General features: G+C 37.8%; 2 protein-coding genes across 3 annotated transcripts in view; both read left to right on the top strand.

The window, feature by feature from the left end:
* The first annotated feature begins 15 nt into the window (after nucleotides 1-15).
* On the top strand, nucleotides 16-4,818 carry LOC148371134 (uncharacterized). The gene is made up of 4 exons (XM_088329047.1): nucleotides 16-203; nucleotides 3,685-3,763; nucleotides 3,844-4,056; nucleotides 4,146-4,818. The coding sequence occupies exons 1-4, from the start codon at nucleotides 63-65 to the stop codon at nucleotides 4,541-4,543; spliced, it is 831 nt and encodes a 276-aa protein (XP_088185173.1). The 5' UTR covers nucleotides 16-62; the 3' UTR covers nucleotides 4,544-4,818.
* Nucleotides 4,819-6,898: 2,080 nt separating this feature from the next.
* hycc1 (hyccin PI4KA lipid kinase complex subunit 1) overlaps nucleotides 6,899-11,614 on the top strand; it is a 31,020-nt gene continuing 26,304 nt past the window's right edge. For both annotated transcript variants that reach the window (XM_088329041.1, XM_088329042.1), the window contains exon 1: nucleotides 6,899-7,062. The gene's annotated coding sequence lies outside the window, so the exon portion shown is untranslated. The remainder of the gene's footprint in view (nucleotides 7,063-11,614) is intronic.

The following is an 11,614-nucleotide window of genomic DNA, read 5'->3' as shown; positions in this document are numbered from 1 at the left end:
GCACTGTGTACACAACTGACTGCAATAAAAATAAAGAGATAAGGCAAGATTTCACGAGGGGTATGATGCTGACGTCATGTGGAATGTGGACTCTTTTGTTTGAAATCATTGACACGAAAAAAAACTCTTTGGGGACCTGCAAACGGCGAAAAATGCTCCGTCTCCTCTGCGCTTGCTGCCTCCAGAATGAAAACTCTGATGAGGTTGGTGTTTATTTTTTAATTCTATTTTGTAAATACCTTTTTTTAAAGAATTTTAGTTTGAGCAGCCAAGTTGAAGTATGTCTTTTTTCCATTACTATAATGTGCATATTTTTAGATGTTTTTATTTTTCTGGAGGAAATGGGGTGTTGCAGGATTTGTCTCGTTTCCATCATTCATAATCAATCAAACAAAATGTATTTGTATAGCACTTTTCGGGCAGCGAGTTCTAACTCAAAGTGCTGTCTAAAAACATTCAATGTAACAAAATCTCCTTTTCACTCAAGGCACAGACTAACCATGTGGGGAAAGAACTATACGGGTTTCAGCAGCTGGCCAACACACCCCACCATTGACTTTGCACAAATGGAATGAATGAATAAATAGATGCATTAAAAAAATAAATGCATGGATAAACATATAAATATACAAATGAATGCAAAGTCATGTATAAATAAATGGATATAAATACATGTGCATGGGGTTTTCTCTGAGAGGACCTGTTTTTTTATGCAGTACTTTATTTTCCGTTATGTACAGGACTGTCTCAGAAAATTAGAATATTGTGATAAAGTTCTTTATTTTCTGTAATGCAATTAAAAAAACAAAAATGTCATACATTCTGGATTCATTACACATCAACTGAACTATTTCAAGCCTTTTATTATTTGAATATTGCTGATTTTGGCTTACAGCTGGAAAAAAACTCAAAAATCCTATCTAAAAATATTAGAATACTTCCTCAGACCAAGTAAAAAAATAATTTTATAACAGCAAAACTAAATCAAACATTTGAAAATGTCCATTGATGCACTCAGTACTTGGTTGGGAATCCTTTTGCACGGATTACTGCATCAATCCGGCGTGGCATGGAGGCAATCAGCCTGTGGCATTGCTGAGGTGTTATTGATGCCCAGGATGCTTGATAGCGGCCTTCAGCTCATTTGCATTTGTAGGTCTGGTGTCTTTCATCTTCTTCTTAACTATACCCCAAAAATTCTCGATGGGGTTCAGGTCAGGGGAATTAGCAGGCCAATCAAGGACAGTGACGCCATGGTCAGTGCACCAGTTACTGGTGGTTTTGGCACTGTGGGCAGGTGACGGATCATGCTGGAAAATGAAATCCTCATCTCCATAGAGCTTTTCAGCAGATGGAAGCATGTAGTGCTCTAAAATCTCTTGGTACACAGTTGCATTTACTCTGGACTTGATGAAACACAGTAGACCAACACCAGCAGCTGACATGGCTCCCCAAACCATTGCTGACTGTGGGAACTTCACACTGGATTTCAAGCAACTTGGATTTTGCTCCTCTCCAGCCTTTCTCCAGACTCTGGCGCCTTGACTTCCAAATGAAATGCAAAACTTGCTTTCGTCTAAAAAGAGGACTTTGGACCACTCTGCAACTGTCCAGTGCTTCTTTCTCCATAGCCCAAGTCAGACGCTTCTTCCGTTGTCTTGAGTTCAGAAGTGGCTTGACCATGGGAATACGGCTATTGTAGCCCATTTTCCGGAAACGTCTGTGAACTGTGGCTTTTGATACCTGGACTCCAGCTTCAGCCCACTGTCTTTGAAGCTCCCCCAAATTCTTCTTCACAATTTTGTTAAGGCTGCGGTCATCTCTCTTGGTTGTGAAGCGTTTCCGGCCACATTTTTCCCTTCCAACAGACTTTTTGTGGATATGCTTTGAAACTGCTCTCTGTGAACAGCCTGCTCTTTGAGAAATTTATTTTTGTGTCTTACCCTCCTGATGGAGGGTATCAATGATGGTCCTCTGGACAGCAGTCAGATCAGCAGTCTTCCCCATACTTGTGATTTAGTTTACTGAACCAAGCTGAGTGTTTTTAAGGCTCAGGAAACCCTCGCAAGGTGTTTCGAGTTAATTAGATGATTCAGGTGATTAGTTGAATAGCCTACTTGTATACTTTTTCATGATATTCTAATATTTTGAGATAGGATTTTTGAGTTTTCTTAAGCTGTAAGCCAAATTCAGCAATATTAAAATAATAAAAGGCTTGAAATAGTTCAGTTGATGTGTAATGAATCCAGAATGTATGACATTTTTGTTTTTTTAATTGCATTACAGAAAATAAAGAACTTTATCACAATATTCTAATTTTCTGAGACAGTCCTGTATGTGCGTTTTTGTTGAGTTGTTGAATTTAAATTAAAGTATCTTAATTTGTCTCTCTTCCCATTCTATACAAGTTTCTTGTTGTTTTTTGGCTTTTTGCAGAATTTTCATTTTCGATAACATATCTTGTAGAACTTTTAAATTATGAACTATTTTTAAGAAGAGCTGGGATGTTGGCAAAATTTCCGTTTTCCATTACATACGTGAATGTTTTATTTTTTTAAATGAGCTGGTTTGTTACGGAATTTGCCTTTTCTATTAAAGCATATGAAATATGCTTTTTATTTTATTTTCCATCTATTGTTGATAGCTGTGCAGCTGCAGAATTGTGGTGATCTGTTTTCCACTGCAAATAATGTAGGGGTTATTGTGTGTTTGTTTTTATTTTTAATTTTTTTTCCCAGTGGTTGTGGTTTGTTAGTGTGTGTCTCATTTTCCATTACAGTATATTCAATGTGTGTTTTTTAATTTTATTTATTATATTTTGCACTCCAGGGTAAACATGTAATAACTAATTTTTAAGAGGAAAAACATAGATAAAAGGCAGGAAAAATATTTACACATAGTGCTTAAAAACAGACCTAATTAGTAATAATAGTGCAATGTGTGTGAATGAAAAAGAATAGTGCATTGTAACACTAGTGCAATGAATTGTTCACTATGTTATGTGTACTGTTACCAAATGCTAAATCGATTGCATCTTGGAAGGGGGATGACCACTTGTGAGTCCCCTCCTAAAGGTTTCATATTTTCCTCATGCTGAGGTTTTTGAGTTTTACCTTGCCCGCATGTTGGTTTAAGATCAGGGGATGGTGTAATCATAGTCCATTGTCTGTGCAGCCCTTTGAGACATTTTGTGATTAAGTGCTATACAAATAAATGTGACCTGACCCAAAAAGAAGTGCAATAACAAACAGCAGCAACAAAAAAGATTTATTTATTTTGGGTAGCTGGGTTGGGCTAAAATGATCTTTTCCATTATATTTAATAATAATAATAATAATAATTTCCTTTGTATTGTCATTCTTTGTAACAATGTACACAGAACGAAATGTCGATACACCTGACCTGTTGTAGCGAGCCGATGCAGCCGCAGCCATGTGCATTTCTCTTTTTCCTTTTCTAGGAGGAACTGTGTGATTGTAGAATATCTGTTTCCCATTTCATATAATGTTATTGCAGAATTTCTCTTATCCAATATACGTAATGTGCGTTTTTTGAGAGGAACTTATCTTTTCTTATATAAATGTTCCTGTTTATTTTATCGTTATTATTAAAGAGGAGCTGGCTTGTTGCTGAATGGGTCTCTTTTTAATTATATATGACTTGTAATTTCTTTTCTGTTTTTAGCGGCAGCCGCTACTTGAGCCATGTCCACCAGTACTCAATGGAACTGAATCTGCAAGACTCACACGACTAGTACCGAACAGTGAGTCTGTATAACTGTTACCTAAACTTCTGATCTGGAGAATTTTTTTAAGAATGTTTTGTTTTGGAATTTTTTCTTAGACGTGCAGCAAACAGGCCGACTGATGATGAAGCGCCTCGGCGTGCCAGAGCTGGATTCAAAGTTTTCGGATGTGGCCGAGACCTTCAATGAGCTGCAAGAACGTCACGAGTCCATGGTTAGACACATAAGGAATCTGCAAAAGAACTGTGGTTGCACACAGGACGATGGTCTGATGATATCCGAATGTGTGAATAAGATCAGAGAGGAACACAGTGTGTATGATTTTCCTATTTAGTTGTGAAATAGAAGGTTAATGTATTTTGTCATCAATGGCACCCGACGTTTTTTCTCTGCCCTTTAGGGGCGGAATTTGAGGTCTCCCTAAGGATGAAGGGTTACGACTTCTTCCTCTCTGTGGTTCTCGTGAACTTCAACAGAGTCGATAATGAGACCGGTCTCCCTCCGGTTCTGCGATTAGCTCAAGAAGAGTTCAAGAGCACTTGTGAGAACACCAAGGCCATCGTATCCAAAGGAGCCGTCCTTCAGGAACTTATTGGCTGGCTACTCCGGAGCAAGGTCAAAATCTCCAAACAGGTGAATAGGGTCGCCGAGACTTACCAGGAGCAAAGGAGACTCGGGGAGAATCTCGAAAAGAATGTGAACGAAGTCGAGAGGGCTCAAAAGTGGTCGTTGGAGTACAGACGTAAGGCCGAAGGGGTCCTTACGGAGGTCGCTCATATTGCTGGCGCTCCTCTCTAAGGCATTTCATTTGAACTTTTCTCAATCAATTAAAGAATAAATCCTCGGGGCAAGAGCTACTCCAACTCTAATAACAAAGCCATGCAGAGACATAACAAGGCTAACGGATATACGTGTCCAATCCTCTGCAAAGAGTGGCACATCTTTCCGCTGCACAAAAAGGGAGCTGAGTCTTGAAAGCATTTCATCATAATTATATATTTGTATATGTTTCCATTGTGCACAGACCAGAATGGGTATCACAATGTGCATTGAAAATAAAGGGTGATACTGTACTGTAGAGTGCATTTTTTTGCGTTTTAAAACATCATTTAGGTTTGTGTGCGTGTGCGGAAAGACTCAAACCATCCATTTTGTTATATTTAAACTCCTATTTTCAATTGCCCAATTTTTTATAGACAATAAATATTTGGGGGTGTCTTATTTTTGTTAAAGGGACACTGTGCCATTTGATCACTGTGTCGTGTAGTGCAGTCATGTCAAACATATGGTCCATATACCAGTTCTGGCCTGTTTAGTGATTTAAACTGGCCCACGATAATTTTCAGATTATGTTAAAAAAGAAGCGAGGCTCTAGGTCATTTCTATCAAAAGTTACGTTTTTTTTTAAATAAATGTGAACCAAACGCTCTCTCTGCCCGCTAGAAGGCTGTGTAGAGTTTGTACAGTGTGGTGAGTTGGTTCAGGTGTAAAACTGCTATAATTCAACTGTCAAAAGAAACAGTTAACATATTCAATACCAAATGTAAAAATCTTTTTCTCCCCATTCTTCGTGAATAAACGTGTTGTGTTTTAATTACAAAGCATAATACTAAAAAAACAAAGGTCAAAATTTGGAGTTGACTTTCTTTTACTAATCCGGCCAGCCTCAGAATAGAAAGTCCGGATCTTGCCCCAGAGCCAAATTGAGTTCGACGTCCCTTTTATAGTGCAACCAAAAACGAGTGCTAAAAAGCACAAACTACGGAGACACAAAGTGACCAAATGGCACTTTTTTCTCAATTATATTGCCCAGGATTTTACAAGGTTTTTGTTTTTTTGGGGTAGCCTTAGCAGCAAGATAGCGGACAATCATGTCAAATCCCTCTAGGAGACCCTCATGTTATGTAGACCAATATACATTTCTGAACCCACGTGCATTTAAAGATGGTGTCCACAACTTGAAATTTTGACACTCTTTGCCACAATCACCTGGCTTCAAGTCATGATGGCAGCCTCAGTCAACTCATTCCTTAGGTACTAATAAACTTTCTTTTTTTTATCTTTTTGTGGGTTTGAGTTGGGTATTGGTCTGTATTCGAAACAGCCCTTTACTTACTTTTACCATGCACCCTCAAGGACCCTGCAGAGGGTGTATAGCTGGTCCAGTGTTCCACGGCCGGGACAAAAACCTAACTGCTCATCTTGAATAGGAGATTCGACTTCCTGGGGGACGCTCCTCTTCAGTATCCCTGAATAGACCTTACCAGGGTGGCTGAGAGGTACTAAACGTAAGATAAAACAGATATGCGCGGTGGGGGAAAATATGAATGTTCTTTAAACTCAGTTGGACATTGTTACCACATAGTTCATAGAGAAAATATTCTACTTTCAACTTTTTAAGGACATCTCAAATGGCACACCCGCCTTTAAGAAAATACACGTTTTAATAATATTTCATGTATTTTTGCTTATCATAAAATCAAAGAACTTTTTTTTTTAATAAAGTGAGTTTTTTTCCTAGTATTTGGAGGCACTAAATAATACACTATATACCAGGCCCCTATAATAAACTATCCGTGTTTTTGTAATTCCACTTATTAACGCCAGAGGACAGGCAATCCCATCAAAACATTCTTACACACCTGGGTCAAGGGAAACTGTGTTAAGGTTATTTTTAACATCCCGGTGGTTAAATATAATCAAGCTTTAATACTCCCTGCCTGACACAAAAGAAGAACATCACGCAGTGTCGAGGAAAGAGTCGAGGGACAAAGTGATTACTGTAAAAGCCTACACACAAATCATGAGATGCTATTAGGTAATTTGATTTCTATTTTTAATCTATTGTTCCCGAATGGTTGGTTGTATTACGTTGCATTACTTAAAATCTCTTAGTCACTATTCAGAATTATGTTAATGAGATATATGACCAAGTTGTTATACACTTCGTCGTGCAATACTTTCCCAAGTATTTCATTGAAAATACATCTGACAGATCACTCCCGCGGCTGACAGCTACAACCTACCGCGATCGTGGAAACAACCCACAAGCAGATTCGATTGGCTAGTGAAATCGAAAAGGCGGGGCTTGAGAGACTCCCCTTCCCTTTCTGATAGGCCCACCCATGCCTTTTCCTCCCATTGATTTGGAGAGCTCTCACTCGGGGATGGTTTGACTGGAGAAAGTAAGCACGATGAAGGAGCGAACGTGTTGCGTTACTGAAAAAGACCAAACGCTAGGAAAGTGATGCTTATTCATTTTTCTTTTCGGAACCGAACGGAACCGACCTCCGTGAAGTTTCTCTGATAGAATGCCGGTGAGTAAATATCAACTTGTCCCGGTTGACTTGTTATCGGCGCGTTAGCCGAGCTAGCTAGCATGCCGGACCTGTAGGCAGTCGTCATGGTAGTTCCAAGTCGTTGACTAAGATTAAGAGTGTGTGGCTGGATTCATCTTCATTACCTAAACAGTGCTCTTTAACTCCAAACCTGAGAGGCTAATACAACCTGTAAACATTTGTATTGTTTGCTAGGGTAGCAATGTAGTTGTTTCCCCCCTCACGTATCTGTCGTGGAGTAATATGAGCTGGACATTTGCAATGACAGTTCAGGGGATGCTTCCAAGTTGCAGCATTACTGTCCTATGGTGTCATTTTTTCCACCAAGAGAGACTTTGTTTGCACCAGATTCTTGTTTTTAGGATCGTGTGGGTGTGTTCGCGGGCAGACTAGTGGGAAAATTATATTTGTCCAAGCATCATGTGAGTCATGTGATGTAGATTTCCGAGGGAGAGATTGGAGATATGTGGACGTTTTCCTAATAATCAGATTGTGTTTTGTGTGTGTCAGGTGATCTTGGTCTTGTTTTGAGTCGTAGGGGGAGACATTGAAATAGTCTTTGTTTATTCATGATCATATTTAACCTTGTTACAAGATTGTTTCTTGTTGTTATAGTATTTTTCTTTAGTTTTTTATCAGTTAAATTTGACTGTTTTTACATGATCTAATTTTTCGGGTTTTTTGTTTTTGCATGATCATTTTTTTTAACTTTTGGTATGGTCAATGTTATTGATATTACATGATCATTTTTTTGTTTTTTCACGATTCACCTTCTCATTTTTACAAGATCGATTTGAATGCTTTTACATGATTTTTCAAATTTTTGCATGATCATTTTTCTCGTTTTTGCGGGATCCATTTCCTCTTTTTTGCAGGATCAATTTCCTCATTTTCACAGGATCATTATTATTAGTTTTATATGATGCATTTTCCGTTTTGGCTTCTTACTAAATATCGATTCTCTCGTTTTTACAAGATGGATTTTAATGTTTTTATGTGCTAATTTTTCCCGTTTGTGCATGATCAATGTTATCGTTTTTATAAGTTCACTATGAATGATTTTACAAGATCAATGTTTCACTTTTTATGATTGGTAACTTGAATGAGTTTGAAATTTTGTAAATAGAATAGAATAGAAATAGAATAGAATAGAATATACCTTTATTGTCATTGTTACAAAATGGGTTAACATATTGTGACAACGAAATTGGGCATGACACTCCAGTTTTATACATTCACAGTGAGGTATGAGCCAAGAGGATAAAGGAACAGAGAAGATAAGGTTATAAAACAAGGGGGATAAGGCTATAGTTATAATTTACATGGTATTTACACAAGAAAACAAAGATTCAATATTCTGATAGGGTCATTATTTTTGTTTTCATCCGAACAACCTGCTGCCGGAAGCTTTCAGTCACTTTTGAACAGTTGTTTCTGTCGTGGACTTTTCGGACAATTTTGCAGGCTTGAGGTGTCAATGGTAAAATGGTCTATGAAGACTTCCCAAAGCGCTTTACAATGTGCTTCACACTTACCCATACACACACTCACACACCAATAGCGGCCATGCAAGGCGCCGACCTGCTTATTGGGGGCATTATGTGTCTCTGCTTTCACCGACCTTTTGGACAATTCAATTCAGGGAATGGTGTAATTGTAGCCTGTGCAGTCCTTTGAGGCATTTTGTGATTAAGGCAGGGGTCAGCAATAAATGATTGGTGAAAAATTAATGCCATTAATTGCGAACAATAATTGGAATGGTTGCTTAAACTCATAAATCCATTTATTGCAAAATTTAAATAATTATCAATTATTGCGACCCATTAATTGCGAAAATATTCGGGTTTTTTGTTAGTCGATTGCGTCAACAAACGTGCAAATTTTTACGCCGCGCGAGCATTTCGTATGCGGTCAAGGTCACATACACGCACAATCGGGACAGTGCATGCATACGCGTAAGCTACCGTGTTTCCCCCATTATAAGACCCACCCTGAATATAAGGCCCAGCTTTTTATGAGAAATGAAATTCAACCTTCCTGCAAATAAGAGGCTCATATTACCTATGAAAACCATAGATATCAACGTTATTTAACAACGGCAATGCTTTTCTAAGAAATTTTTAGCGAAAATTTATTACTTTTGCACATATTTTTATTTCAAAACCTCAATTTTTGACGATGATTTTGAAGTAAGGCCGGCCTTATATTCGGGGAAACACGGTAGCTGTATGTACGTAGTGTGGTTGCAAAGCAGCTTTTTATTGGTCGGGACAAAATCGGGCTTGTTGATTGGCTCACGTTTTGCCTCAAGCACGTACGTCGTGGATGCACATACGCACACGTTGTACACCACTACTACTACGTTGTATTGATTGTAATCTTCGCACGGTTATGGGACCGAAGGAAAAAATGGTTAGAGAGTACTTCACGCAGATTGATGTCGTCAACGGCAAATGGCGCTGCACATGTGGCGCCGAGCGCATCCAACGGCGCAACACCGGTTGGAGCAATTAAATTACCAATTAATGGCTAGAAATCCAATAAATACCCATTAATTGGCCCTAATTTTTTCGCACTTAAATATTATTTTTTTTTCCAAAAATCAATTACTGATGACCCCTGGATTAAGGGCTATACAAATAAATGTGACTTGAGTTGTCTTGATTCCACAAACTTGCAAAGCCTGGTGTAAAACTGGCAGTTAAAAAGCCAGTTAAATAGGGGTTGACAGAATCAAGAAAATTAGCACCATGTGCTACATTAGCACCATTAGGTGGTAGGGACCTAAAAATGTTTTCTAATTTTGATCAGTGCATTTTTGGCAAAATACATTTTTTTTTGTTGGAATGCCTTTTTCATTTTGTGAAGAAAAATGTTTTGTTTTGGCACAGCAAAATGTCCTTAACCTGTTAAGCAGTAAAGATGGCATTTTTTTCTGAATTGTTCAACTCTTTGTAAAGTGTTCTCTCATTATGATCTCCAGTATATAGGTGGACCTAGAAAACCTGTGTGAAGACTGTCTACATATTTGATGATTTTCACCTGATTTCTCGTAAGGATACTGGAGAAATTGGAAAATTCACTTGGAAAGTCCTCCAAAAGTGCTTGCATTTGGCCATGAAAAACGTGTGTGAATCTTGACCGTGGGATTATTTAAAACCAACAATTGGCCTGCCTTGCCAGTTTTTTGTTTATGGGAGGAAACCCACCAGGCCACGGGGAAAATACATTATTTAAAAAAAATGGTATAATACAGTATATATGTATGTATCCTGAGGGATAATTTTATCACCCAGCCCATAATAATACCAGTGCATTTACATTATAGTGTTCATTAACTGTACCTCAAGTATTTGTGAGCACAACATGATTACAGGCAGCCTTCTGAGTGTATTTCTCAGGACTGTGAACATGTTCTGACGGCCAAGCTGGCCTTGAACGAGAAGATAGAAAGAATTGACCGCACAATCCTACTGTTGTGTGAATTCTCATTTCACAGTGTTTGAACTCCCTGTGGAATGCTATATTATTTTCGTCTAGGATGGAAGCCAATGTTGAGAAAAATTGTCACAGTAACCGCGTAGGATAAATGCGAGTGGTGCTAGGTGACGATGAGAAGCCAGCTTAAGCGTAGGCTGCTGCCAGAGGTTTTCTGTCTGGTTGAGCTCGCCATCAATCTTCCATAAGAGAAACAGAACAGACACTGCCAGTCTATTATGCTTTCAAAGGAGTCAATAAGTGGGTACATTGCTTCTTTTTATGAGCGTTCCCACGCAAAAGGAGCACATAAAATGCCATATGTGAAGACAAAGCATGAGAAAGTCTGCACTCTTGTTTGATTAGTTTACTTCGCTTACCTGTGCTAGCTCGGCAGTGAAACTGAAATAGGATTTCAATGTTTTTCTTCACAGATTTCCAATACCAATTTTTTTTTCAAACCAATAATCATCCCTTAAGTAATGAAGAATGACTATACCACGGGTGAATAAATCTACCCACCAAATTTAGTCGGACTTGAAATGAATAAGAAGTGCAGCAAATAAATGTTATATTTCATTTATTATTTTTCAATACAATTTAAAATGATTGAATAGTTTGATTCCTACAGATCCTCAAAATTGATTCTTTTTTTTCTTTCACTTGTTTTGTGCCAATGGCAAGTAATTACAAATATATTTTTAAAATAAGTTAATAGTAAAATATCTTTGAAATTACACATTTGCTGATTTTTGTGGCCTTAATTTGGTAAGTTTTGTAATAAAAGTATTTGCACTATTGGTCAGCCAATCAATCTTTATTTTTGTTCAAAAGAAATAATTACACTTTGACCTCTAAATTTTATTATAAAACTGATTCTGTGGGTAGTTTGTTTCAGTTTTCCCTAAACTAACAACTACACAGGGTTAAAAGGAAATATTTTCAGTTTTTCCTTATTATTTGATCAATCATCAGTCCTTTAATGATTTTTTAAAAAATCGAAAAATAATATATAAAAGTAAGGGATGGACAATTATCGATACAACCTAACTTT

This window comes from Urocampus carinirostris, chromosome 2 (genome assembly GCF_059441175.1).
Source record: "Urocampus carinirostris isolate Australia breed hairy pipefish chromosome 2, RoL_Ucar_1.0, whole genome shotgun sequence".
Lineage (NCBI taxonomy): Eukaryota > Metazoa > Chordata > Actinopteri > Syngnathiformes > Syngnathidae > Urocampus > Urocampus carinirostris.
The sequence above is the reverse complement of the archived record's forward strand: the minus strand, read 5'-3'. Positions and strand labels throughout refer to the sequence as shown.

Bases quoted from the DNA above. Each gene is read 5' to 3' on its own strand.
- LOC148371134 (XM_088329047.1), top strand. From the start codon at position 63: ATGATGCTGACGTCATGTGGAATGTGGACTCTTTTGTTTGAAATCATT. The intron at 204-3,684 runs GTTGGTGTTTAT...TTCTGTTTTTAG, and splicing joins AGAATGAAAACTCTGATGAG to CGGCAGCCGCTACTTGAGCC. The intron at 4,057-4,145 runs GTGTGTATGATT...TCTGCCCTTTAG, and splicing joins TAAGATCAGAGAGGAACACA to GGGCGGAATTTGAGGTCTCC.